General features: G+C 38.9%; 3 protein-coding genes, 1 long non-coding RNA gene and 1 pseudogene across 6 annotated transcripts; 2 read left to right on the forward strand and 3 right to left on the reverse strand.

Moving 5' to 3' along the window:
• Window positions 1-3,309: 3,309 nt before the first annotated feature.
• Window positions 3,310-6,897, reverse strand: LOC18010267 (annotated as a pseudogene).
• Window positions 6,898-9,322: 2,425 nt separating this feature from the next.
• Window positions 9,323-13,420, forward strand: LOC112089683. The gene is made up of 3 exons (XM_024160435.1): window positions 9,323-10,340; window positions 10,533-11,558; window positions 11,760-13,420. The coding sequence occupies exons 1-3, from the start codon at window positions 9,323-9,325 to the stop codon at window positions 13,418-13,420; spliced, it is 3,705 nt and encodes a 1,234-aa protein (XP_024016203.1).
• A 1,178-nt stretch (window positions 13,421-14,598) lies between these two features.
• LOC18010250 lies at window positions 14,599-16,012 on the reverse strand. Of its 2 annotated transcripts, none has more exons than XR_002900787.1 (3): window positions 15,783-16,012; window positions 15,392-15,463; window positions 14,599-14,990 (listed from the first exon to the last, which is right to left on the reverse strand). It is a non-coding gene; the product is annotated as an uncharacterized LOC18010250 (long non-coding RNA). The 2 variants fall into 2 exon arrangements; XR_002900786.1 differs by having other exon boundaries at window positions 15,711-16,012.
• Window positions 16,013-16,130: 118 nt separating this feature from the next.
• On the forward strand, window positions 16,131-18,372 carry LOC18010178. Its single transcript, XM_006391527.2, has 6 exons — window positions 16,131-16,643; window positions 16,779-16,950; window positions 17,042-17,218; window positions 17,333-17,416; window positions 17,527-17,608; window positions 17,703-18,372. The coding sequence occupies exons 1-6, from the start codon at window positions 16,384-16,386 to the stop codon at window positions 18,122-18,124; spliced, it is 1,197 nt and encodes a 398-aa protein (XP_006391589.1). The 5' UTR covers window positions 16,131-16,383; the 3' UTR covers window positions 18,125-18,372.
• A 558-nt stretch (window positions 18,373-18,930) lies between these two features.
• Window positions 18,931-20,969, reverse strand: LOC18010070 (alcohol dehydrogenase-like 4). Of its 2 annotated transcripts, none has more exons than XM_006391528.2 (7): window positions 20,839-20,969; window positions 20,566-20,702; window positions 20,427-20,476; window positions 19,999-20,330; window positions 19,809-19,891; window positions 19,640-19,715; window positions 18,931-19,533 (listed from the first exon to the last, which is right to left on the reverse strand). In XM_006391528.2, the coding sequence occupies exons 1-7, from the start codon at window positions 20,870-20,872 to the stop codon at window positions 19,100-19,102; spliced, it is 1,146 nt and encodes a 381-aa protein (XP_006391590.1). In that variant the 5' UTR covers window positions 20,873-20,969; the 3' UTR covers window positions 18,931-19,099. The 2 variants fall into 2 exon arrangements, with proteins under 2 accessions (XP_006391590.1, XP_024005225.1); XM_024149457.1 differs by having other exon boundaries at window positions 20,566-20,751; window positions 20,839-20,906.
• Between the last annotated feature and the right edge of the window lie 2,281 nt (window positions 20,970-23,250).

Genomic DNA, 23,250 nt, shown 5'->3' on the forward strand with positions numbered 1-23,250 from the left:
CGTCTTAATTGAACGGCAAGAAGGTATTTTGTGTAAATCCAAAGCAGCTTTGCTTGTGGTATCCGTACCTGTCCATAAATCTTTCACAAAGTTTATTTGCCAAATTTGGGATCATTTGAGTAAATCCAAGGTGTTTTTGCATATGGTGTCTTTATCCCAAGGCTTTGAACGCTTTGAACTCGTCATTTCCATTTTAGAGGCAGATGATCTTTCTCAAGCTATCTCTGAAGAATTAAGGATAATCTCGGTAAAATCCGACTCCTTCCATTTGGTTGAGCCATCATCTAAGGCTCTTGTGACTTCGAACTTTGTGGTATTCTCGAGGATTCCACTCCTCACCAGAAGATTTGTTTTCACTTCTATCAAGTTTATCATAAGTTTATTTTATGTATTTGCTGCTTCCTTCGGGAATAACTCTTTGTATGCGGTTCACGCATCTTTCGTTTCGTTTGATTAATTGAAGTAACTGGTTGCACAAAAAAAAACAAAGAAAATAGGAATCCGAACCTACGCAGTCTAGTTCCGAAATTTATGTTGAATGTATTTCATTATTAGAACAAGCTAACAAAAATATTAAAAAAATATCTAGAAATTAGTGAATTAATCCCTACGCAAATTTAATATTTTAAAAAATATAGTAAATAAAAAAAATATTCCTCATCACTCTATTTTTAAGTACCTCATTATGTTCTAACTCTAGATTAATATAAACTAACTTAACATTACATACATTAAGCTCTAGGCCCCAACCCTAAGCCCTAGCCCCTAACCCTAAGCCCTAAGCCCTAAGCCCTAGACCTAACCCTAAACCCACAATCCTTAAATTTGTATATTTTTGAATGTTGTTTGCAATCTTAATTCTAAAACATTAACAACATTCGAACTCTTAATTAATATTAACTAATTTAAATATATTCAATACCTTAAGGACATGTAGGAACGTAAACCTTGCAGAAGAGAAATATTATCCCCACGCAGACTAAGACAGAGTGGCTTAGTTCTTATATCCATATAGGATGTAATTATGTATTAAAATTGGATAGCTAAAATTTTTTTAAAAATATCTCAAAATCAGTGAAATAACCCCTATAAAAATTTAATTTTGTGAATAAATGCAGTAACAAAAAAAAAACTAATTCTCTTCATTTTATTTCTAAAAGACCTAACATCATTCTAACATAAAATGAATATTAACTAAGTTAGTTCTGAATTCGATTTTGCAACTTTATTATTCTTTATCAATTAATTTTTAAAAACCTTATATACATCATGATTAACACTAATTTGAATGTATAATCAAAGACAAATAGGAATCCGAACCTATGCATGCCCTAGCCTTAACCCTAAACCCTAAATCTTTAAATTTATATATTTTTGAATGTTGTGTGCAACCTTAATTCTAAAACACTTAACCACAATTTAACTCTTGATTAATATTAACTAATCTAACTATATTCTATACCTCAAACCTTAAACCATAATGACAAGAAGGAACTTAAACTTCTGCGGTCTAGTTCTTATATACATATAGAATGTATTTACGTATTAAAATTGGATAACTAAAATTTTACAAAAAAAATACCTCATAATCAGTGAACTAACCATTATGAAAATTTAATTTTGTGAATAAATGCAGTAAGTAAAGAAAACTAATTCTCTTCAATTTATTTCTAAAAGACTTAGCATCATTCTAATATAAGATTAATATTAACTGAGCTAGTTTTGAATGTTATTTTGCAACTTTATTATTTTTATCAATTATTTTTTTAAAAAACTTTATATCCATCATAATTAACATTGTCTTGAGTGGATTATCAAAGAAAATAGGAATCCGAACCAACGCAGTCTAGTTCCTAAATTAATGTAAAATGTATTTATGTATTAGAACAAGCTAACAAAAATATTCAAAAATCTCTCGAAATTAGTGAATTAATCCCTATGCAAATTTAATATTTAAAAAAAATAGAGTTAATAAAAAAAATATTCTTCATCACTCTATTTCTAAGTACCTCATTATGTTCTAACTCTAGATTAATATAAACTAACTTAACATTACATACCTTAAGCTCCAGGCCCTAACCGTAAGCCCTAAACCCTAGCCCCTAACCCTAAGCCCTAACTCTAAGCCTTAGCCTTAACCCTAAACCTTCAATCCTTAAATTTGTTTATTTTTGAATGTTGTTTGCAATCTTAATTCTCAAAAACACTTAACCACATTCTAACTCTTAATTAATATTAACTAATTTAACTATATTCTATACCTTAAGGACATGTAGGAATGTAAACCTTGCAGAAGAGAAATATTATCCCCACGCAGATTAAGACAGAGTGGCTTATTTTCATATATCCATATAGGATGTAATTATGTATTAAAATTGGATAACTAAAATGTTCAAAAAAATACCTCAAAATCAGTGAAATAACCCCTATGAAAATTTCATTTTGTGAATAAATGCAGTAACAAAAAACAAAAAAAATAATTCTCTTCATTTTATTTCTAAAGACCTAACACCATTCTAACATAACATTAATATTAACCAAGTACAACATCAAGAGAATTTTTGTCTTCAACTATCGCAATTTGATGCAGGAAATCTCTCACTGAAGAGGCGATTACCTACTCTTCGTGTCAGAGACAAGCGGTCTAGCCCCTGAAGCGCTGTCAGACTGCAAAAACGAATCATATAGAGGGGGGACCGTACGTATTCCAATGGTGGAAACATATGTGAGATGTCTGAATCTGTCGGTGAGTGAAAGGATTGCTTTGTATGAAGCGTCCAGACAACTTAACTATGAGCAAATTGAGTGTGCACCTGAAGGCTGTGTGAATGGTGGTGACGAACCATTGTTCGCAGATGATATCTTTGCGTGATATATTGGACGGTTGCAAAAGAAACATGGGGACGCAGAGGCATAGCCATAGGTGGTTGGAAAAGCATTGACATGTAGGCAATGTCACCAGTGTTTTCTTGGAAACATGATCTTGAAGAAATGACTATGTCGCCTTAACTTCGTCACCTTTTAGCTGCTTACCGTTTTTTTGACCAAATCCTAAGTGTGGGGGACAAGAACAACAAATTTTTGAGTTCCAAGATTTTAGAATTCGAACGTTTTCTATTGAGAAATCCTAGCACTAGCGAAATTAAAAAGCTAACAATGGAGTACAAATGATCTTTGTGAACCAAAGTATAAATATGAATGAAATTGTCAGTTGATTAACAATATAGTTCTAGTGGGTCAAGGATAGCAAAAGAAGCTAATGGATTTTATAACCTCTGTATGCTCATGGGCGGCTGCTTGAAGGAAGTTGTAATATTTGTTAAAAATACAAAATGAGTACAAATGATCACTCTTACCGCAAGTCATAAGCATTGGGGTCCAAGATTAAATCTTCCAACTCAAATCAATCATTGAATGGGTAAAACCCATCAAAAAAAAAAACAGGGAGAGAGTTGTCGTTCATCACAACATATTTGCCTTCTCCCTTATTGTGCCAAGAGGGTCTTTGTTCATATGTGCATATCCTCAAGGAAGTCAGACAACCTATATAGACAGAATAACACTCCGGATATAAGTTGAAAAGTGATTGACAGAAGAGACTGACCGGTTGCACAATTTGAAGACACCAATACCTTATATCTTTTGCTATCACAGTCTGCCCATCTTCTGCATCCAGATGCCGCAGAACCACTTCCTCCAAACGACCATCATGATACGCATGCTGCAATCACACCCACAACCCACCTTTTAAGTTTTAGAGGAGCATACATACAAATGAACACCATTAAATATACATTTCAAGGGCCAAATAGTCAAATTATAATCCACCTAGACGATAAAGGCTACTACGATCTCCCAGTACAATATTATAGATACATATATGACCTAAGACTCTCACTCTAATAATAACTTGAATATGGGTAGCTAATAGCTATCCTCATTGGACGAGTCCTCGGATTCTATATCCATGTGCATCAGTAACATCATCATATCCGTTGTAGTCAGTTCATCATCGCCCATATCTTCAAATCCTATAGGACCATATTCGCTTTCTGAGATTATGTTCCCGATCATATTAACAAGTGTATCCACGTCTGAGATGTTAGATCCAGAGGGACGTGGGCGCCTTGGAGGTGGCCTATGGTATTTCCATGGATATAACTCTGGCTTCACAATGTGCTGGAACACAACAACATCCAATAAGGACTTATCAAACTTTCTAAGAACTTGGCGGAAAATTCTGCAAACCCACCCTTCCTTAATTCACATCTATCTCAAGCCTATGATACTTCACTACTATTGATAATATATCACATTAATTCCCTACACTTCCTTTCATAAAGACATAAAAGTTTTAGCTGAATCCTCTATGTAAACTACATGTAGACTCTTGGATTAATATAAAGCTTCAAGGCTACAGTTATCAGGACACATTTTATCATTTTATAGATTTGGAACATCTGGAGACAAGTAAAGCTCAGATATAGACAATACAAAAGGAAATGTGAAACAGCAATATTGTATCAATCTAGAGTTTTCAACAAGACGTTATTTATATGGTTCAAAATTGCTTTCAAACGAAAACCAGAAAGTTTTTGTAAATGAAATCAAGGCAGCAAATACAGAACAACGAAACCTGTTTTCGATGTATATCTTAAGCATCCGTTTTCAATGAATACAAAAAAGAATATAATTGACATGTGTCAACTTAAACTATTACATCTCCGAATTCATTTCAATCAAAGGCTCTGCAAACATACTACGAAACAAAACTACTCCAAACAGCAAGATTTTTTATTCACCCCCAAATTGAGAAGGATTGCATATCAGTAAAAAAACTGCATAGGCATGTTAAATTATGTAATCTTGGGCGTGCATGATTTAATTAGAGTTTCAAACATGAATGCATAGATTTATCTTGTAAAAGCAACTAGTCCCAAACGGACAATTCCCATCTCCGAAATTGAAGTGCTTACAATCAATTGACCTGGTAGAAAAAGAGTATTTATTGTATTCATATATATGAAGAGACATTCATAAAATGACTTATTAAGCATAGAGATTTTCTTCTTTTGCAATCAATCATGATGAACATAATTGAAAAAGAAAAAAATACCACCAGAAAGTAAAACCTTGTCCGTTATTAGTTAAGATAGGCAATGTTCAGAAAGGATATGATTTTACCTGAGTTTTTCTCTATAGTTGTCTATAATTTCCTTTTTCTCTTCTGGAGCTGAAAACCAGATTACACTAGGAACAATAAAATATGATAACTTGCGGCATATGGGACAAGCCCTCAGTGTGCTATTGACATCCATTCCAGTGGAAGGAGAACTGCTACGCCAATTCCTGATACATGCTATGCAGAAAGCATGATCACATTCAGTGAGTAACCCAAAACTTTCGTTCAGAAGGAGTTGGCTTAGACAATACACGTTCCAAACAGACACAACACTCAATCTCTTGGCTAAGTTTTAATGCTTTAAGCTGCTTCTGCTTTTTTTCACATACCCTCTTGTGCTCGTCTCTCTCCTCACGTCTGAAAGGATGCAAGCAATGTTTCCGACAAGTTGGGCAAATATTTCCATGGATGTGAAGGCATTCATCACCATGTGGGCAATCACTAGCAGCAGCATATGAGCAAATGGGTTGTTCTTCTGGTTTGGCCGTACCAGGGTTAAAAGTGCTGACCTCGTCTAAGGAATCTTGGTGAAGAGAATCCAAATTCCACGCTGGTTTTAAACATGATGAGGGAACTGAGCTCAAAGCAAGAAGGTTGGAAGTAGAAGCATGAGGTGACCGAGGCACGCCCGAGGAAGATGGAGCAGATGGATGAGGCCGAGAAGCTTTGACGTGTTCATACCTGCATTGGTTTCCATAAGAGCAGATTCCTCTCTGGTAGTAGGTGCAAACCTGTGATATGATTTTCGTTTCTTAGAGGACATTTAGAGTAGAAACGAATTTCAAGTTGATAAAATGATGGTTCCCATATCCAAAGGGCAAGAAAGATTAAAGCTTACATTATTTGAAGGATCCTTCCAGTCATGTGAGAATTCACAGTTTTCCCCTTTCAAGCATGCACCATGAGCAAAGAATTTACAAAGGATTCTATAAGAGACAAAACAAACAAACAAAAAGAGTGAGAAAAAACAAAATGTTGGCAGAAAAATAATCAGCATAAAAAAAATAAACATCCAGAAAGATGAAACTATTTTGGCTAGAAAATTTGACACACGAAGAATATCATGATAAATTTCTCAGTCCAAATACTGTCTCCATGAATATATATATATATATATATATATATATAATATATAGATACAGGAAATTATAAGAGTCTACCCTGAAAGAAAGAAGAAAGTTTATAAGGATTATTCCAAAATCATAACTTGTATTAATTAGCAATGAAAAGAAAAAAAGAAAAAAGTTATTTAAATTAATATTTATTATTCAGAATGAAATTTAATTACGAAAAAAATAATTATTTTGAATTTTAATTAAATATAACTTGTATTTAAGCAAATTTTTAGTTATCTAAATTAATATCTAATTTTTAAAATTATGCATATTGAGAAAAGGGAGTGAGAGAAAACAATATCAAAAACAAATATGAAAAAAGACAAAAAACAGATACCTCTTTGACATCGGGGATTGATAGACTCGGGAAGTCACCTGGAAAAAAAGAGGCAAATTACAAACAAACAAAAAAAAGAAAGGAGAAGAATGTCTTATTAAGGTTTCGGATTCCGCAGTTGAGAGTCGCACCAAGGGGCAGGGGTCTTCTTCTTAATTAGGGAACCGGAGGAGAGGGCCAGGGGAGGGAGTGTATATGCAGATATGATAAAGTTTGGGGCTTTATCCGGATAATAAGAGTTTTTGGTGGAAATGCAAACCCGCTGAAAATGGGTCGCCCTACTTGTACGGACTTTTCTCTCTAGCCGCAATGTACGGACAAGTTGAAGGATGGTTCTGCCTTTGATTTCCCGACAGATCTGTGCTCCCCTTGTCCCCTGCTCCCTTTCTCCCCACCAAATCTCCTAAATCTTCCTAAATCTGCGACCCTTCTGGCTCAGATTTCGTCTTTCGTTCCACCTCTTCTCTTAAAAACCTTTTTCTCTTTATCTTTTCCCTCCGCTACTGTTTCCCTCCTTCTCCTCTGTTTTTTAAAAAAACACGTTCCCTCCTCCGTTTTACTCTCTTACTCTCTCTGTAACCTGCTCAGGAAGATGAAGCGACTCACTGAAGACGAAGCTAAGCGTTCTCATCCCTCTGATGAAGATGACGAACCGGTGGTGATACCTGCTTTTGACAACTCTGCTTTAATAGCAAGATTTCGCCTCACTCTCATTGGCAGATCTTTTCACATCGGAGGCAGGAGTACTGAAGCTCTCTTGGCGTTCATGCCTCGCGCCGGCATCTGGGACGTCGCCGGTCGCGTCCGCGGTGTGGATCTGGGAAACGGCCGTTTTCACTTCGACTTCGACTCGGAAGAAGACCTCCAGAAGGTGCTCAAGAGACGCCCATGCCATTTCAATAAATGGACTTTTGCTCTGGAAAGGTGGGAACCAAACATCCGGGAAGAGTTCCCGAGCACTGTCACGTTCTGGATTCTTGTTCGAGGTGTTCCTCTCCAGTACTGGGTGGAAGATGCTTTCCGAAGGATTGGTGATGCTCTAGGGTTAGTCAGAGATGTTGACGACAAGGAGGGTAGGGTGCTGGTGACCATTGACGTTACACATCCTTTGAGATTTAAGAAGAAGGTCAAGTTCGAAAATGGTGATGAAATCACAGTCTCTTTGGAATACGAGAAGCTCTTTCGGTATTGTTTTACCTGTCGCATGATATCTCATGAAGAAAACTCATGTCCTCTTCTCTCTGAGAGCGACCGTCGCCGGAATAGGGAAAACAGAACCCTCTCGCTGCCAAACGTTGAACGCCGCAATAGCGAACGTCGTGAAGAGCCAAGTGGTCCCATCCGTCGCCAAGACAGGGATACCAGATCTGGCCGTAGCTCCTCACGCTTAGAGGGAAACGTCCGAGTTAATGACGTCTCAGGGACGTCTGCAGCAAGGGAACCACACTCCTCTCGAGCCATCGCTTCAAAAACGGTTCGCCGGAGCCTGTACCGTAATGAAGAAAGTGAGCGCTTCGAAGGCAGGAGAGGCTCTGTTTGGCATCGCCTTGATGGAGATCGTGGGTTACAACACCACCGCCGTCGGGAAAACTCTCAGCAGTCGTCTTCTCACCCAAGGTCTCGGCGTCCCCACGATGCGGGTGTTTCGAGCCACGAGATCCCAAAATCTCCTCCCAGAATCGCTCCAAACCATGTGAGTGACCGATTTCAGAGAAAGCAGAGCTCTGCTAATCGTCACTGGTCTCCTCCCCGTGTTGATCCAAGCTTTGACCATTGGGGAAATCATCGACCTCCAAGCCGTCAAACGAGTTTGAGAATCTCTGAACCAAATCCAAATCAAGCTCCTGTGGTGCCTTTTGTGGATGCAAACGACAAAGGGAAAGGAAAAGGGATTGTGGAGGAGGAGGATGATGATAACAGCGATGCTGGGGACTTTGAATCCTCTCCAAAACTTCTGGAATTGGGTTCTGCATCTGGTGTCATACACTCTCCACCGTATGGTGTGTCATCTCCACTTCGTGAGAATCAGACTTTGGAAACCGGTGAAATTATCTTAACAACTGAGAAAGAGTTTAACGTTATTGAAACAGAGTCTGTTCCCACTGATTGGGAAGACAGAGTGGAGGGTGACAAAGATGATTTGGAGTTCACTGAGGAAGACCTCAGAATCTGGGATGAGTGTGAACGGCAAATGATGACGGAGGGTCTCATGGATGATGATGATCTCCTCGGTGAGGATTTGGCTGCAGAGGATTTGGTGGAGAGTTTGGAGCGCACAATCTCTGAGGTCGCAATTCCAATTTCCCACAACGCTGTGGTGGTTCCTGCTACTTCTCAGTCACCAACAAGCAAGAGGGAACGGTCCCCCGATCTCGCCATGGCAAGAAAAGTGGCCAAACCCAATCCGCCGGGCAAGAGCGAGAAGTCAGTGGTGACGAAGAAGAAGATCCCTCGAAGCCCAAAACCGAGCACCGCTGCCTCAAAGAAGCTCAAGCCGTACCAAGGAAAAAGCCCACCAAAGAAGCGACAGACTACGGTGGGTGCTCCACCAACTGACCCGACGGAAAATGCTGCTGCACCTGACTCCCGCAAGAAGACAGTTCCCGCACCAAGAAACAAGACCACAAAGACAAACAAGAAGACCAATGGAGGTTTGGAGGATTCCCGTAATCCTCCCAAACCACCCAAATGAGGATCATCGCATGGAATTGTCAAGGGGTGGGGGCTGAGTTGACTACCCACCGACTGGAAATATTATGTTCAAAATATTCTCCAGGTTTTATGTTTTTATCCGAAACCAAGAATGATCGTTTTTTTCTGCAGAATATGCAAGTTTCTTTAGGATTTGATAACCTTCACACTGTTGACTCAATAGGGAACAGTGGAGGACTTGCTCTTTTTTATTCTAAGGACTTTCCGGTTAAGTTGTTATTTTCAGATGATCGTTTGTTTGATGTTGAGACTCTTATCGATGGCAATAGAGTTTTTATGACTTTTATCTATGGCGATCCTGTTGTTAAAAACCGAGATTATGTTTGGGAAAGACTTAATCGTATTGGCATCTCTCGCTCATGCCCATGGTTTATTATCGGAGATTTTAACGAAATAATCGGGAACCATGAAAAAAGTGGTGGCAAGAAACGGTCCGAGGCCACTTTCTTACCTTTTCGAGCCATGATTCAAAATTGCGGCTTTGTAGATTTCCCATACCAAGGCAATCCATTCTCGTGGGTTGGCCGCCGAAAAAATGGAGTGATCAAATGCCGCTTGGATAGAGCTATGGGTAACGAAGACTGGCATAACGTTTTCTCCCACACAAATGTGGAGTATCTCAAAATGTGGGGATCGGACCATAGACCACTCTTAGCATCCGTTAGCAACAAACCACCACGACATGTTCACCGTTTCATGTTCGATAAGAGATGGGTTGGGAAACCTGGCCTTGAAGCGGCAGTGAAAGATGGGTGGGGAAAGCCTTTAACTATGTCAAATGGCTCCTTAGCATCTCGCATTCGTAAATGTCGTCGAGCTATATCCGTTTGGAGAAAAAGCTTAGTCACTAATTCTGAAAAACTCATTAAACTCCTCCAAGAGCAAATTGATAAAGCCCAAGAAGATGAGAATATTTCCTCAGAGGCTCTTCGGGATCTGAAATGGCGGTTAGTTGCAGCATATCGGGAAGAGGAATCATATTGGAGACAAAAAAGTAGAGCTCTATGGTTGAAAGAGGGAGATAAGAACACCGGTTTTTTTCATGCTACCACAAAACAACGGAGAGCAAGGAACAAGATCTTGGGTCTGCTCAATCATTTGGGAGAGTGGATTGATACTGAGGAAGGCATTAAAGAATTGGCCGTACAGTATTTCGAGGGCCTTTTTACTTCTTCGTGCCCTCAAGATCCATCCTCGGTACTCCACGGGGTTTCGGCATCGGTTACTGAAGCGATGAATGAAAGTCTCACCCGTGAGATCTCGGAAGAGGAAGTTCGACGAGCTTTATTCTCCCTAAACCCCGGAAAAGCTCCAGGACCCGACGGGTTAACAGCACTATTTTATCAGAAATTTTGGGGTACAATTAAGATGGATCTCCTCCAGACGATTAGAGATTTCTTTTCTTCAGGGAAGTTTGACGCACAACTAAATGAGACAAACATTTGTCTAATCCCGAAAGGAGATAAGCCACGTGAGATGACTGGTTTCCGACCCATAAGCTTGTGCAACGTTAGCTATAAGATCATCTCTAAGATTCTCAGCCTTAGGCTGAAAAAGTTCCTTCCAGATCTTATTTCTGAGACCCAATCAGCTTTTGTAGCTGGAAGATTGATCACGGATAACATCCTTATTGCACAAGAGAATTTCCATGCCCTCCGTTCTAATCCTGCTTGCCGGAAGAAATTCATGGCAGTAAAAACGGACATGAGTAAAGCATATGACAGAGTGGAGTGGTCGTTCCTCCGTGCCTTGATGGAAAAGATGGGATTTTCCCCCCGCTGGATTGAATGGGTGATGTATTGTATCTCGTCAGTATCCTACAAGATCCTCCTAAACGGAGAACCGAGAGGATGTATTAAACCATCTCGAGGAATCAGACAAGGCGACCCCATATCACCGTATCTTTTCATCTTGTGTACCGAAGCCTTAGTCTCTCAACTCCGTTTAGCCGAAGCACAAGAGAAACTACAAGGCCTCCGGATCGCTAGGGCTAGTCCCACCACATCTCACCTTTTATTTGCAGATGATAGTCTCTTCTTCTGTAAGGCTGAACCCGTACAAAGTCGTGAACTTATTGGCATTATCCGCTCCTACGGCGAGGCTTCAGGGCAAAAGATTAATTTTACGAAATCATCTATTATGTTTGGCAACGATGTTCCAACTATCATCCGTCAAGAAGTCAAGACCACTATTGGGATCTACCAAGAAGGAGGCATGGGCACATACCTTGGGCTCCCAGAGAAACTCCACGGTTCCAAAGCACAAGTGTTTGCTTTTGTCCGAGACAGGCTCCAAAACCGGGTTAATTCATGGTCCTCAAAACTCCTCTCTAAAGGGGGCAAAGAAATCTTGATTAAATCCCAAGCTCAAGCGATTCCGACATATGTTATGTCGTGTTTTCTTCTCCCGAAAGCTATTTGCTCCAAACTTAGAAGTGCAATTGCCAATTTTTGGTGGAGCTCCAAGGAGGAAAGCAGAGGTATCCATTGGGTATCTTGGGACTCCCTTTGCACCCATCTCGCAGAGGGAGGTCTCGGGTTCAGGACTTTTGAAGAGTTCAACCTCGCTCTCCTAGCGAAACAGTTGTGGCGCCTCCTCCGGTTCCCTGACTCCCTACTGAACCGGGTCTTAAAAGGAAGATATTACAAATACTGTAGTCCCCTAGAGATTACTGTCTCCAACCGTCCATCATACGGATGGCGAAGCATCTTAGCTGCTAAACCCCTTTTAGCTTCGGGCCTTCGTAAGAACATTGGATCGGGGTTTGAAACGCTGGTGTGGTCAGATCCGTGGATCCCAGACGACCCGCCCCGACCTCCTGAAGGACTACATGTTGAACGAGATCCTCTTCTATTCGTCAACTCCTTGATTGATTTTGAATCAAAACAATGGAAATTAGCCCGACTTCGGGAGCTTTTCCCGCCCAAGGAGATAGCCTTTATCCTAGGGATTCGTCCGAGTCAATATGTCTCGAGAGATGGATACAGCTGGTCCCTCACTAAATCCGGTAATTATACGGTAAAATCAGGCTATTGGATTGCGAGATCCCTATCTCGTCTTGCTTGTGACCCCCCTCTTCAGGGACCTAGTACTACGGTACTGTCGGCGCAAGCTTGGAAGTTAAAAACCACACGAAAAATTAAACATTTCGTATGGCAATGTATTACGGGTTGTCTGGCGACATGCCAACGTCTAGCTTCCCGCCATATTGGAAGGGATAAAAGATGTCCCCGGTGCGGTGCAGAGGAAGAGTCTATTAACCATGTTATTTTTGAATGCCCACCATCGAAGCAAGTATGGGCTCTCTCACCTATCCCTTCGGCACCAAGCATTTTCCCCCAAGCTTCTATCTTTGGTAATCTTGACTACCTGTTTTGGAGAGCTAAGGAATTTGGAACATCGGAAGAAAATCTACGTATCTTCCCTTGGATCATGTGGTTCTTATGGAAGTCAAGGAACAAAAAAGTCTTCGACAACATAGATGATCCTCCCCCAGATATTCTGGAGCATGCAATACATGAGGAGGAAACTTGGAGGAATGCTAACGAGGTGGACTACACCTTAGAGGTGACAGGAGTTAGACGAGAGCTTGGAAGTGCGTCTTTGACGTCCATCACGACCTGTTACTTTGATGGCTCTTGGCACGCTTCAGATCCTCTCAGTGGCCACGGTTGGCTGGTATCGTTGGGAGACAGAATACTCAGAGTTGGACTTAGAAGCTCATCGCGTAGTCTATCGCCCCTCCATGCCGAGCTAGACTCTCTTCTTTGGGCTATGAAGTGCATTCTCTCGGCCAACATCCAATGTGAAACTTTTGCGACGGATTGCCTTGACCTCCTAGCTATGACGGATTCCCCAGCTGAGTGGCCTACATTTGCAGCTGAACTTGGGGATTTCAAAGCTATGTTTTCTCAATTTAGATCCTTTAAATTAGTTTATATTCCTCGTCTTTGTAACGTCCGTGCGGATAAACTTGCCAAGAGTGCAAGAACACGAGGTTTAAGATTTTCCCATGTAAACTTTTCAGTTCCGGTTTGGCTTTCTCTTGAGGAGAGTCTTTTACCGCAAACTTAATAATATGGGGTTTCGAGTGAAAAAAAAAAATAGAAGTTTCCAATCGAATAAGATGGGGGTAAGTAACGTAGCACGTTATCCAAATCCAAAAATCCAAAGTTGTATTCCCTTAGAATATTGATTAAATAAAATTTTCAAACTTGTGGTAAAAATCTCGAAGGCTAAGCGATTAATCAGGCCCAACTGGAGTGGATTGCACGCAGAAGTCGTTTTAGACCCAAAACTTATAGACTTATAGTGCAGCTTCCCCTTCTCAATTATCCAAATTTGTCGATGTGGGAAAAAAAAACCAAACTTTTAATAAATTGTATTTTTTATCATCTGGTATTTAATCTATTATATTAAAATAGAAGTATTTTTAGTGTTTGCATCCAAACACTTCTAAAATTGTTTTTAAAAAATAATTATTTAAAAACTGTTTTAAGATTATCTTATTTTATTACGATATAATTTTTAAAAATATTTTTTTTATATATAAAAAATAATTCCAAAAATTAGATATCAATTTAGATAGTTGAATTTTTCTTAATATAAATTATAGTTAATTTAAAATTTAAAATATTTTAAAAAATTGCAATTAAGTTTAAGTCTAAAAAGTTAGATATTAAGTTAAATTACTTTAGACTTCTTTAAATATAGTTTAGATTTAATGTAACATTTGAAATTTAAATAATATTTTCATAATAAACATATAATTAACGAATATGTTATTGTGTTTTTTTATTCATAATTAATCTGTCAAAAGTTTACATATTAAAAATTGATAAATATTTATATTATATGGTAAGTTGATTGGACGGGTTAGGTTTTTTTATAATTGTGGTTTTATGCGGATTAAGTTATCAAAACATGCAAGTTATTAAGCTAAAAATATTTTTAAAATTAGTAAATATGTTATTATATAGTAATATGAACAGATGGGTTAGAATTATGTTTTTATAACCATAGTCTTTTTCGCATTAATAAAATGAATGAATTAGATTATTATGTTTTAATAATAACTATCTTTTTCGATTATTAGAATAATTGAATTATAATTATGTTCTTATCTTCGCGATCATAAAAATACTAACAGAAAAATTTAAACATAAATTATATATATAAACAAAAACTGAATCTTTATCACTTATTAAAAAAATATATCTAAACAAAATTATAAATTATATTACAAAATTTGATAAATTTCCATGCGAATGCACAGAGTAAAATCTAGTATTTGATTAAATGAAAGAGTCAAAATTACAAACAGTACACAAGCCGGCAAGGACCTACTTCCATCCGGAATCAAGAGCCCAAACAAAAGAAAACAAAACAAATTACATAAGCCGGCGGACTAAATCCCCAGAAACAAAATAAATAAAAGGACATAATCTGACAATTAACAAACTGCGAGAATTGACATAGACGAAACAGGAGCCAAGCAACCACCAACCAGTGACAACCACCAACGACAACAAACCAGCCGTTGAAACAAACGAAATCACAAAAAGTAGCTTGAACCGCCTCTGCTCTCACACGCCGGTTCTCCCTTCATCTTCTCCTTTTTATCCACAACGACCGGAACAAAATACTAACAAGGCAAAAGCAAACAAGTGTTTTAATCCCACATAAAAAGACTAAAGATATTCGAAGTCTTTACAAGTGAGATCAGAAAAATGGAGGGTGTATATCAACACCATAATGACATATAATGCTCAACTTCAATCAAACATGCAAGCATAGGCTGCATAGCCAATGCATATCTACACAAACATAGCAAAACTGCAAATATATATAATGAAAACACAATACATTTCATAGCCTGGGTCCTGGGATATGAAGTCCTAGCAAACGACTTTAAACCACTTATAAATAGTTTCACTTAATATGGTATACAATAGAACTAGCAAAAAGCACCATATTCAGCAACTGAATTTATTTAACAATTGACATTCTTCGCGGAAAAGCTTTATGAAAAATGAAGAAGTTTACCAGGTCTATCAACCAAAACTCAACGAAAAAGGCAATGTCGTATAGGCGAAGCTCATGACTCAGTTTCAAGCTCTACAATAAAAGCAAAAAAATGGTCCTTTAGATACTATATTTAACATAAGAGGCCGCTAAGCTTTTTCTGAAGCAGCAAGGTGTCAACCATATAAATCATTTACACATATATTTCTAGTATACTGAGATAATAAGGTAAAAGCGATTAACCTATTTTCTGAAGATCAAGAGAAATCAACAAAAGCCAAAAGATTGTAAATGTAAAGCAACAGGTAGATTTAACGAATTATCAGGAGATATACAATACCTATGAAACGAAACACATGTGCCTTACTAGTACCAAGAAAAGCTCAAATAAGGGTACCCAGAAATCGAGTACCGGGAAAAAGAGGAGGTTCTGAAAAAGAAATGGAGTTGGGAATGGCATGAGCGAGTTCGATTCGCAAGTGCCTAAGAATTGTCTCAGTCTGCCCACGGCGATCTTAGCTTGACAATTTTTTGACAGTAGTGCTGAGATCGACGGTGATACGGAGCTTTTGGCGTTATAATTTCCAATTTTTTCTTTTGAATGTTATACTTATATTATCTAAAGGGAAACATATGTGAAAGAGAAAAAGAAAAAAAAATAAGGGAAGGAGGATGCGGCGACCACAGAATCGAGTTGACAAAAACACGTGGAGAGGAACGTGTGGATATACTTTGGTCTGTTTATTATCCACTTTTCGAGAGAAATGTGTCTGTGTGTTGGCGTATAGAAGAAACGAGAGGTGGAGGGGTGTGAGAGAAGATTGCATCGAAGTGCGAAATTGGGCCTAGAGTAATCCAACTATCTCCCAAATCCTAATCCTTATCCTCTTCTCTCTCTCTTTTATTCTCCCATTTTGCTCAATCTCTTCTCGACTCCTCCCTCCCAAGAGGCCAAGACCCCAATCCGATTCCGTCGAGGGGTTCTTCTCTCAATCTATTCTGGGTTGGTCAAGATGGGATTGAGTTCCTTGTTGTTCGAGCTTCACATCCCCGGCTTCTCTGACCTTTTAGTACTTGCTGCACCACTCTGGATTGCCGTCGCTGCCGGGGTTTTGGTGGGTTGGGTTTGGAGGCCCAAGTGGGCTTATCTCACCTCCGGAGATGTTAAACTCCAATTGTCCGATTCACCCAATTTCTTCAGCTTCACCTTCAACCCCCTCAACCTTCAGCTTCCCACTTCCGTCCTCAAGACCTCTTCTCCTGATCCTCCCAGGTGATTTGATTTGACTTCTTGGTTTGATTTGATGTTATAAAACCCAATTTCCCCACTACCACTTCTCTCTCTCTCTCTCTCTCTGCCAAATATATAACAAACTCTGCTTGCTTTTTTGGGTGGTGGTGTGTGTAGCCTTTCTCCCCAACCCCAGGCTGAGAAAGAGAAATCCGGGTTTGTAACGGAAGATGATTTTAGGCATCTATGGAAGTTGGTTGAGGTCAAAGATGGCGGCCCTGCTTGGATTCAAATGATGGACCGATCAACCCCAACCTTCTCATATCAAGCTTGGAGGCGAGATCCTGAGGTACCCTTCCTTTTAAGTTGGAATGCCTTGCTTTCACATATGAAGTTGAATCATCATCATTCTTGATTTTTGTATGGATGGGTGATGCCAGAATGGGCCTCCCCAGTACCGTAGCAGAACTTTGTTTGAGGATGCCACTCCCGAGATGGTGAGGGACTTCTTTTGGGATGATGAGTTCCGTTCCAAGTGGGATGATATGCTTTTGTATTCTTCTACTCTGGAGCATTGCAAGGACACGGGCACTATGGTTGTGCAGTGGGTGCGGAAGGTATCCAAACACTTGCTTGTTTCTTCTTCTTTCTCTCTTAGCTTTGCTACCTTGTGTTCGCCTCCTCTCTCTCTCTCTCTGACTCATGTTTTTTCCCCTGCTACTGTGTTGCAGTTCCCCTTCTTTTGTAGCGACAGGGAGTATATTATAGGTCGTCGCATTTGGGATGCTGGCCGAGTGTTTTACTGCATTACAAAGGTTTTCCATTCACTCCCTTGCTAGTAATCCTTCTTGTGGATTTGGTTGGATATTGTTGACATGTGGCTATAACTAATTAATATATATTGGGCTCTTGTATTTTGTCTTAGGGAGTACAATACCCGTCTGTACCAAGGCAAAACAAGCCAAGGCGAGTCGACTTATACTATTCCAGCTGGTGCATCCGTGCAGGTACTAGGATTGTGATGCACTTAAGCAAATTGTCTCTGTTTCTCTCAAGTGTTGTTGTTAGTTTCTAAAATGGATATATTTCATCGTGTTGTAGTTGAATCGAAAAGAGGCGATGGTGAGATGACATCGTGTGAGGTACTACTATTTCACCATGAAGATATGGGAATACCGTGGGAACTTGCAAAGCTCGGGGTGAGACAAGGGATGTGGGGTGCGGTGAAGAAAATTGAGCCAGGGTTACGTGCCTATCTGAGGGCCAAAGCAGAGGGAGCAGGTTTATCCCCAAGTGCCCGAATGGCTCACATCAACACCCAAGTGAGTGCGGAGAAGTTCATGAATGAGAGGGATTCGATAGCAGAGGTTGCAGCAGAGAAGCCGACGGGGAAAGCCATACCAAAGCTACTAGTGGTGGGAGGGGCCATTGCGCTTGCATGTACGCTGGACAAAGGGCTGTTGACAAAGGCGGTAATATTCGGAGTAGCCAGAAGATTTGCAAGAATGGGGAAAAGGATGTAGGAGGGAGTGTACGTGGTGTAAGTAGACACACAGAGAGAGAGAGAGCGAATGATGGGTGGAAGGGTTTCTCTCCTTATTGCAATTTGAATAGAGAAAGGCTGTCTCTTTAGCAGTCTTGGTGGATGATGTATCAAATATCAATCATGTAATAGTGGTAACGAGAAAAGGAAGCGAGAGTTTATTCTTACAGTGATGAATTTCTGATGATTCCAAGCTGTCTAATAAACATACCCATAGTTTCTTGTCTACTAAGTTTCTGATGGAGTAACTGTCATGGAACACCAGAGGAATATCTAAAACTGAATGTGTTTAGAGACAGGACTAATAAAGACGAATTCCACATTGAACTCGTCTTTGCTTTATTGTTTTTTTCTATTATCAATTTCGTTCATCGTTTTCTTGTATCAGAACTTAATCCAAAAACCAGTCAAAGAGTTTCGTGACCTTGATTAATTGCGTCCACTCCGCGGTGGTATAAGTTGGTGATCAATTAAGTGTGGGAGGTGGACACAACAAGGACTCTCAATGGCAGTAGTAGATATTGGTGGTATGCTTCCCAATCCGGTTTGGCCCGGTATAGACTGAGAATGGTCTAATTAAATTCGGTTTATGATGGTTTATATTGAAATGAGTCCAGTCTGATAATATGGCCCATCAGCGATAAAGTCTAATGACTAAAATTGGTGGGATTAGAGAGAGAAAGTACATGGTCATCAATGTATTATAAATAGAAAATTTTGTTACTGTTCAATGGGCTGGACACTTTCCTGAGGAATAGAGAGCTCACAGAATATTGTACTCAGAGATCTCCGAACTCGAACATTGTATTCCGAACTCGATTTATGAATAAGAAGAGTCTTTCCGACTCAAATTACAGAATTGACTTCTCAAGTTGAGATCCACAATCAACAGTAGAAAACAAAAATGATCACAATAACATTTGAACAACAAAATAAAATAAAAAAGATGGAATGATCAGAGGCGGAGAAGGCAGCGGAGAGCCTTGCCTTGGTGGAGCAGCTGCATGGCTTTGTTGATATCGTGGAAGGGAAGGTGGTGAGAGATGAAGAGGTCGAGATTGACAAGGCCTTGGAGGCATTGGGTGATGAAAAGAGGCAATTGGGTTTTGGGTTTGAAGCCTCCGAAAACAGAGGCGGTGATGGATCTGCCTTGGAAGAGCTCCATGGGATGGATAGGGAGAAGCTGTGGGCTTGCGTGAACGCCAAGCAACACTGTCACTCCCACTCCCGAGTTTGTAGACAAAAAGGACTCTCGAAGTGCTTCAATGCTTCCCGCACACTCGAAGCTGTACTCCACTCCTGATCCCTCTGTTATCTCCATCACTCTCTCATGAACCGCCTTGTCACTCTCCTTTGGGTTTATGAACTCACTTATCCCTGCCTCTCTCCCTGTTGAATCAATTGTTGTTTAGTAGCTACAACTTACAATAAACTGTATTAAGAATCCATCTCTTTGTATATATAAATATCTCATCAACATATGTATATAACATACCTAATGGGAACTTGTCAGGGTTGACGTCGATCCCAATGATTTTAGAGGCTCCCCGGGCTCTTGCACCCTCGGCCACCTTTCGCCAGTTAACAGTTAAGAGTGTGTCTATATACTATATGTACTGAGAGAAAAACAAAAAAAAATTGAGAGAGAAAAAGGAAACACTTACGGCAAGTCCAACAGCGCCCAGTCCAAAGACAGCGACGGTGGAGCCAGGCTGAATATCAGCCACATTCCACGCCGCACCCACTCCTTCAACATTCATTTCATAAAACATTACAACTTTGTCTCTTTCATTAACAAAAGAAACAAACCACATGTCATGATGTCACACATAATTATTAGAAGATGTTGATTACCAGTGGAGACACCGCAGCTTAAGAGGCTCATCTTCTCCAGAGGAAACAAAGGGTCCACCTTGACAACGCAGGCCGAGTCTATGACCGTGTACTCGGAGAAGGTGGATGTGTTAAGAAAATGGAAGATGGGTTTGTTGTCTTTGCTGGTGAAGAATCTGGTCTTCCCGTCGCTTACCATCACCTTCTTCATCGGGTCCACTCGGAATCTCTCGCACAGATTTGCTCCGTCTCGCTTGCAGACTCTGCACTCTCCACACTCTCCGGTGAAAATAGGGAGCACATGATCCCCTGCCTGGATATTTTCCACTCCTTCCCCTACGCTCTCCACTATCCTGTGATTAATGTTTCCATTCATATCCAACATCTCATTTCTCAATCAATTTGGGGAAAGAACATATATATATATATTTATTCCACTAATTAATTACCCTGCAGCCTCATGACCAAGGATTCGTGGGTATGCTTGCTGGGCCATGTTCTGACGAAAAGACAGAGAAGGAAGAAGAAGAATAAACTGAAAGGGCTACGTACTTAAAGAAGAAGAAATAGTAAACTCAGTAAGGGTACCTCGCCTTTCCATGCGCTAAGATCTGTGTGACAGATGGAAGTGAAGAGGATTCGAAGTCTCACTTCCAATCTCTGAGGAGGATCCACTTTTACATCCTCCATCACTAGATCTTCTCCAGCTCTCCATGCCACAGCCGCTGTTCATTTTCATTCACTCTTTAGCTTAGCTTTACACTTACATATACACTGATCATTGATAAAGAACACTGATCATTTTAATACACTGATCATTGATAAAGAACACTGATCATTTTATCTACATACACAAATTACCTCTACAAGTGATAAATTTGCCTTGTTTTTCCATCCGCAAGACTCTCCTGAGTTATTTTTAGCTCTGAATGTTGAAGAGAGGTATTCAGCTGAATTTATATATAGGAGTAGGACCATAATTGTTTTTTTTTTTTTTTTTGGGTTGATACAGACTTTCCAGTTGACTAACACTCCAACAAGACAATAAACAGGAGAAGAAACGTCAAGATTATTCAGCAAGTAAATGAACACAATTCTAACTTCTTCCTCTCTCTTTTTGGATCAGCGGTTCTAAGACCTGATTGATTTTGATAATAATAATACATAACTTAAGGAAAATAGAAATAAACAATATAAAACACCAAGCAAAGGTGAAAGAAAACAATAAATGGGTAATGGTCCTGTATTATATGTTTGTATGTATGGGACCGTAGTCATTAAGAGTGTTTCCGGGGCTGACAGACATAGTCACATACTCCACGTTCCGTTTCAACCATATTTACGTATTTTATACATCCAAGTTTGACCCTTGCATTGTATTCATTTAATTGTATTCAATTTTCTGTGGGTTATGGAATGTCCCATCTTATTTAATGCTCAGTGTTTTCATCCTTCTGCTCTCTATTCTCTAGAGAGATAACATCGAATCAAAAAAAGCATCAAATACTTTTTCTTTTCTTTCAAGTGATAATTCATAATTGTAAGTGTGACATGCATGCGGCAATCGCATTTGATCATCATTTACAATTTAAATTTCGAATGTGGTTGGCTGCAACCTTTTATTAAAAAAATTGGTAGCTCTATACATTTTTGAGAAATTGTTTTGCATATGTCCGGTTGATTTAAAAACCAATTGAAAACAAATTATACAAATATATACAAGTTATATCAATCAATACAAACTTATTTTTTAAAAATATATAATTTGTTAACATCGCAATAACATTTCAGTTCATAAATCTTGTACATGGCTTAGTAGTAACTGGCTATTTTGGAATGAAGAAAATAAATTTAGAATTTAGTTAGTTATAACATTATTTTACCGCTATTACTAGCTATTTAAAACCCTAAAAGTACTAGACATGTAGAATGGGTGAGTATGGAGGACTTGAACTTGCCCAGAGAAGACTCCTTAATAGAGAAAAGCCTCCATTACAGAGAGCAGTCAAGTAGGCCACGTTTAGTCTTTTTCAAATGATGATATGAACTATACTTAGTACAAAGACTTTTCAAAGGATGATAAGAAAAATGACATTGACAAGAAAAACTTGAAAAATGCAAGAAGTAGATTGTTTAATCACGGACTATTGCAAATCCATTGCTAAAATCCTTACAAGTCGGTGTATCCCATAATAGTTTGTCTCAAATAAGAAACTTCATTGCTAGTTAAATAATTAGACTTCCGATGAAGTAGTATCCATAAAAACAATCAAACAAGGGATCCTTTAAACAATTTTGTATCCTCCATGTATTAATTGACAACTAAAACTTGATAACAAACTTTTCGTTTGCAAAAAATTAGATCACATGCCATTGACAGTTATGTTAGAATTTGGATCAATTTTGGCATGTAGAAGTACTAGCTTCTGGTGCCAAAATCGGACTTTTGCATTCGTATATGGACTCCAAAAATAGGGACAGAGACCGATGCGTTTTACTAAGGGAGAGTTTCAGATTTAACCCATATTTCAAAGTCAAACACAAAACTAACATCTTTTTTTCTCTCTCTAACTTTTGACATTTTCTCACAATTTTATCTTTCCCACTTAAACTATTAACGAAAATGCCATTATATATCTAATAATTCGATTTTTCTTTAATTGGCTAAAGTCTTCTTGGACCTTCTAAACACTTTTTAATTATGTGAATGCCATCGTCTTCAATACATTCAACCACCATGAACAACCATGAAAATGGAATAAATGCTTATCAACCAGTTTTAAAGCTGTAATAAAACAAATATCTAAGCTCATTCACTCATAACCTTGCTCATTCTATCATAATTTCTTCTCCAAAACATCTGGGCAAAGTTACAATGCTTCGCGCCATGCTTTTTCGGTGAATTTTGGTTTACTCGACACCTGGATTGTTTAATTTTGGTGAAATCCTAAGTTCTGGGTGGATAAGAGAAACTTAGGGGAGCTCAATTTTGTTAAAGGTAATCCTCGCACTTCAATTTCTCCACATTTCAGTTTTTATATCGCGAAAGTAGACTTCTCGTGAACTATACTGAAGTCTATGAGTCAACATAAGGTTATTTTTGCAATTGACTTTTAAAAAGTAGACTTCATTAAACCTCACGATAAGTCTACTCGATATCCTTTGAAAACAAAAAAAAACATAGTAGACTTCATTTGAAGGCTTAAGAAGTCTACGAAAAAAAAGAGGTTATTTTTGTAGTTGACCGTATTTTGACTTTTGGATTTAGACTTC

Source organism: Eutrema salsugineum, unplaced genomic scaffold, assembly GCF_000478725.1.
Source record: "Eutrema salsugineum unplaced genomic scaffold, Eutsalg1_0 scaffold_8, whole genome shotgun sequence".
Taxonomy (NCBI): domain Eukaryota; kingdom Viridiplantae; phylum Streptophyta; class Magnoliopsida; order Brassicales; family Brassicaceae; genus Eutrema; species Eutrema salsugineum.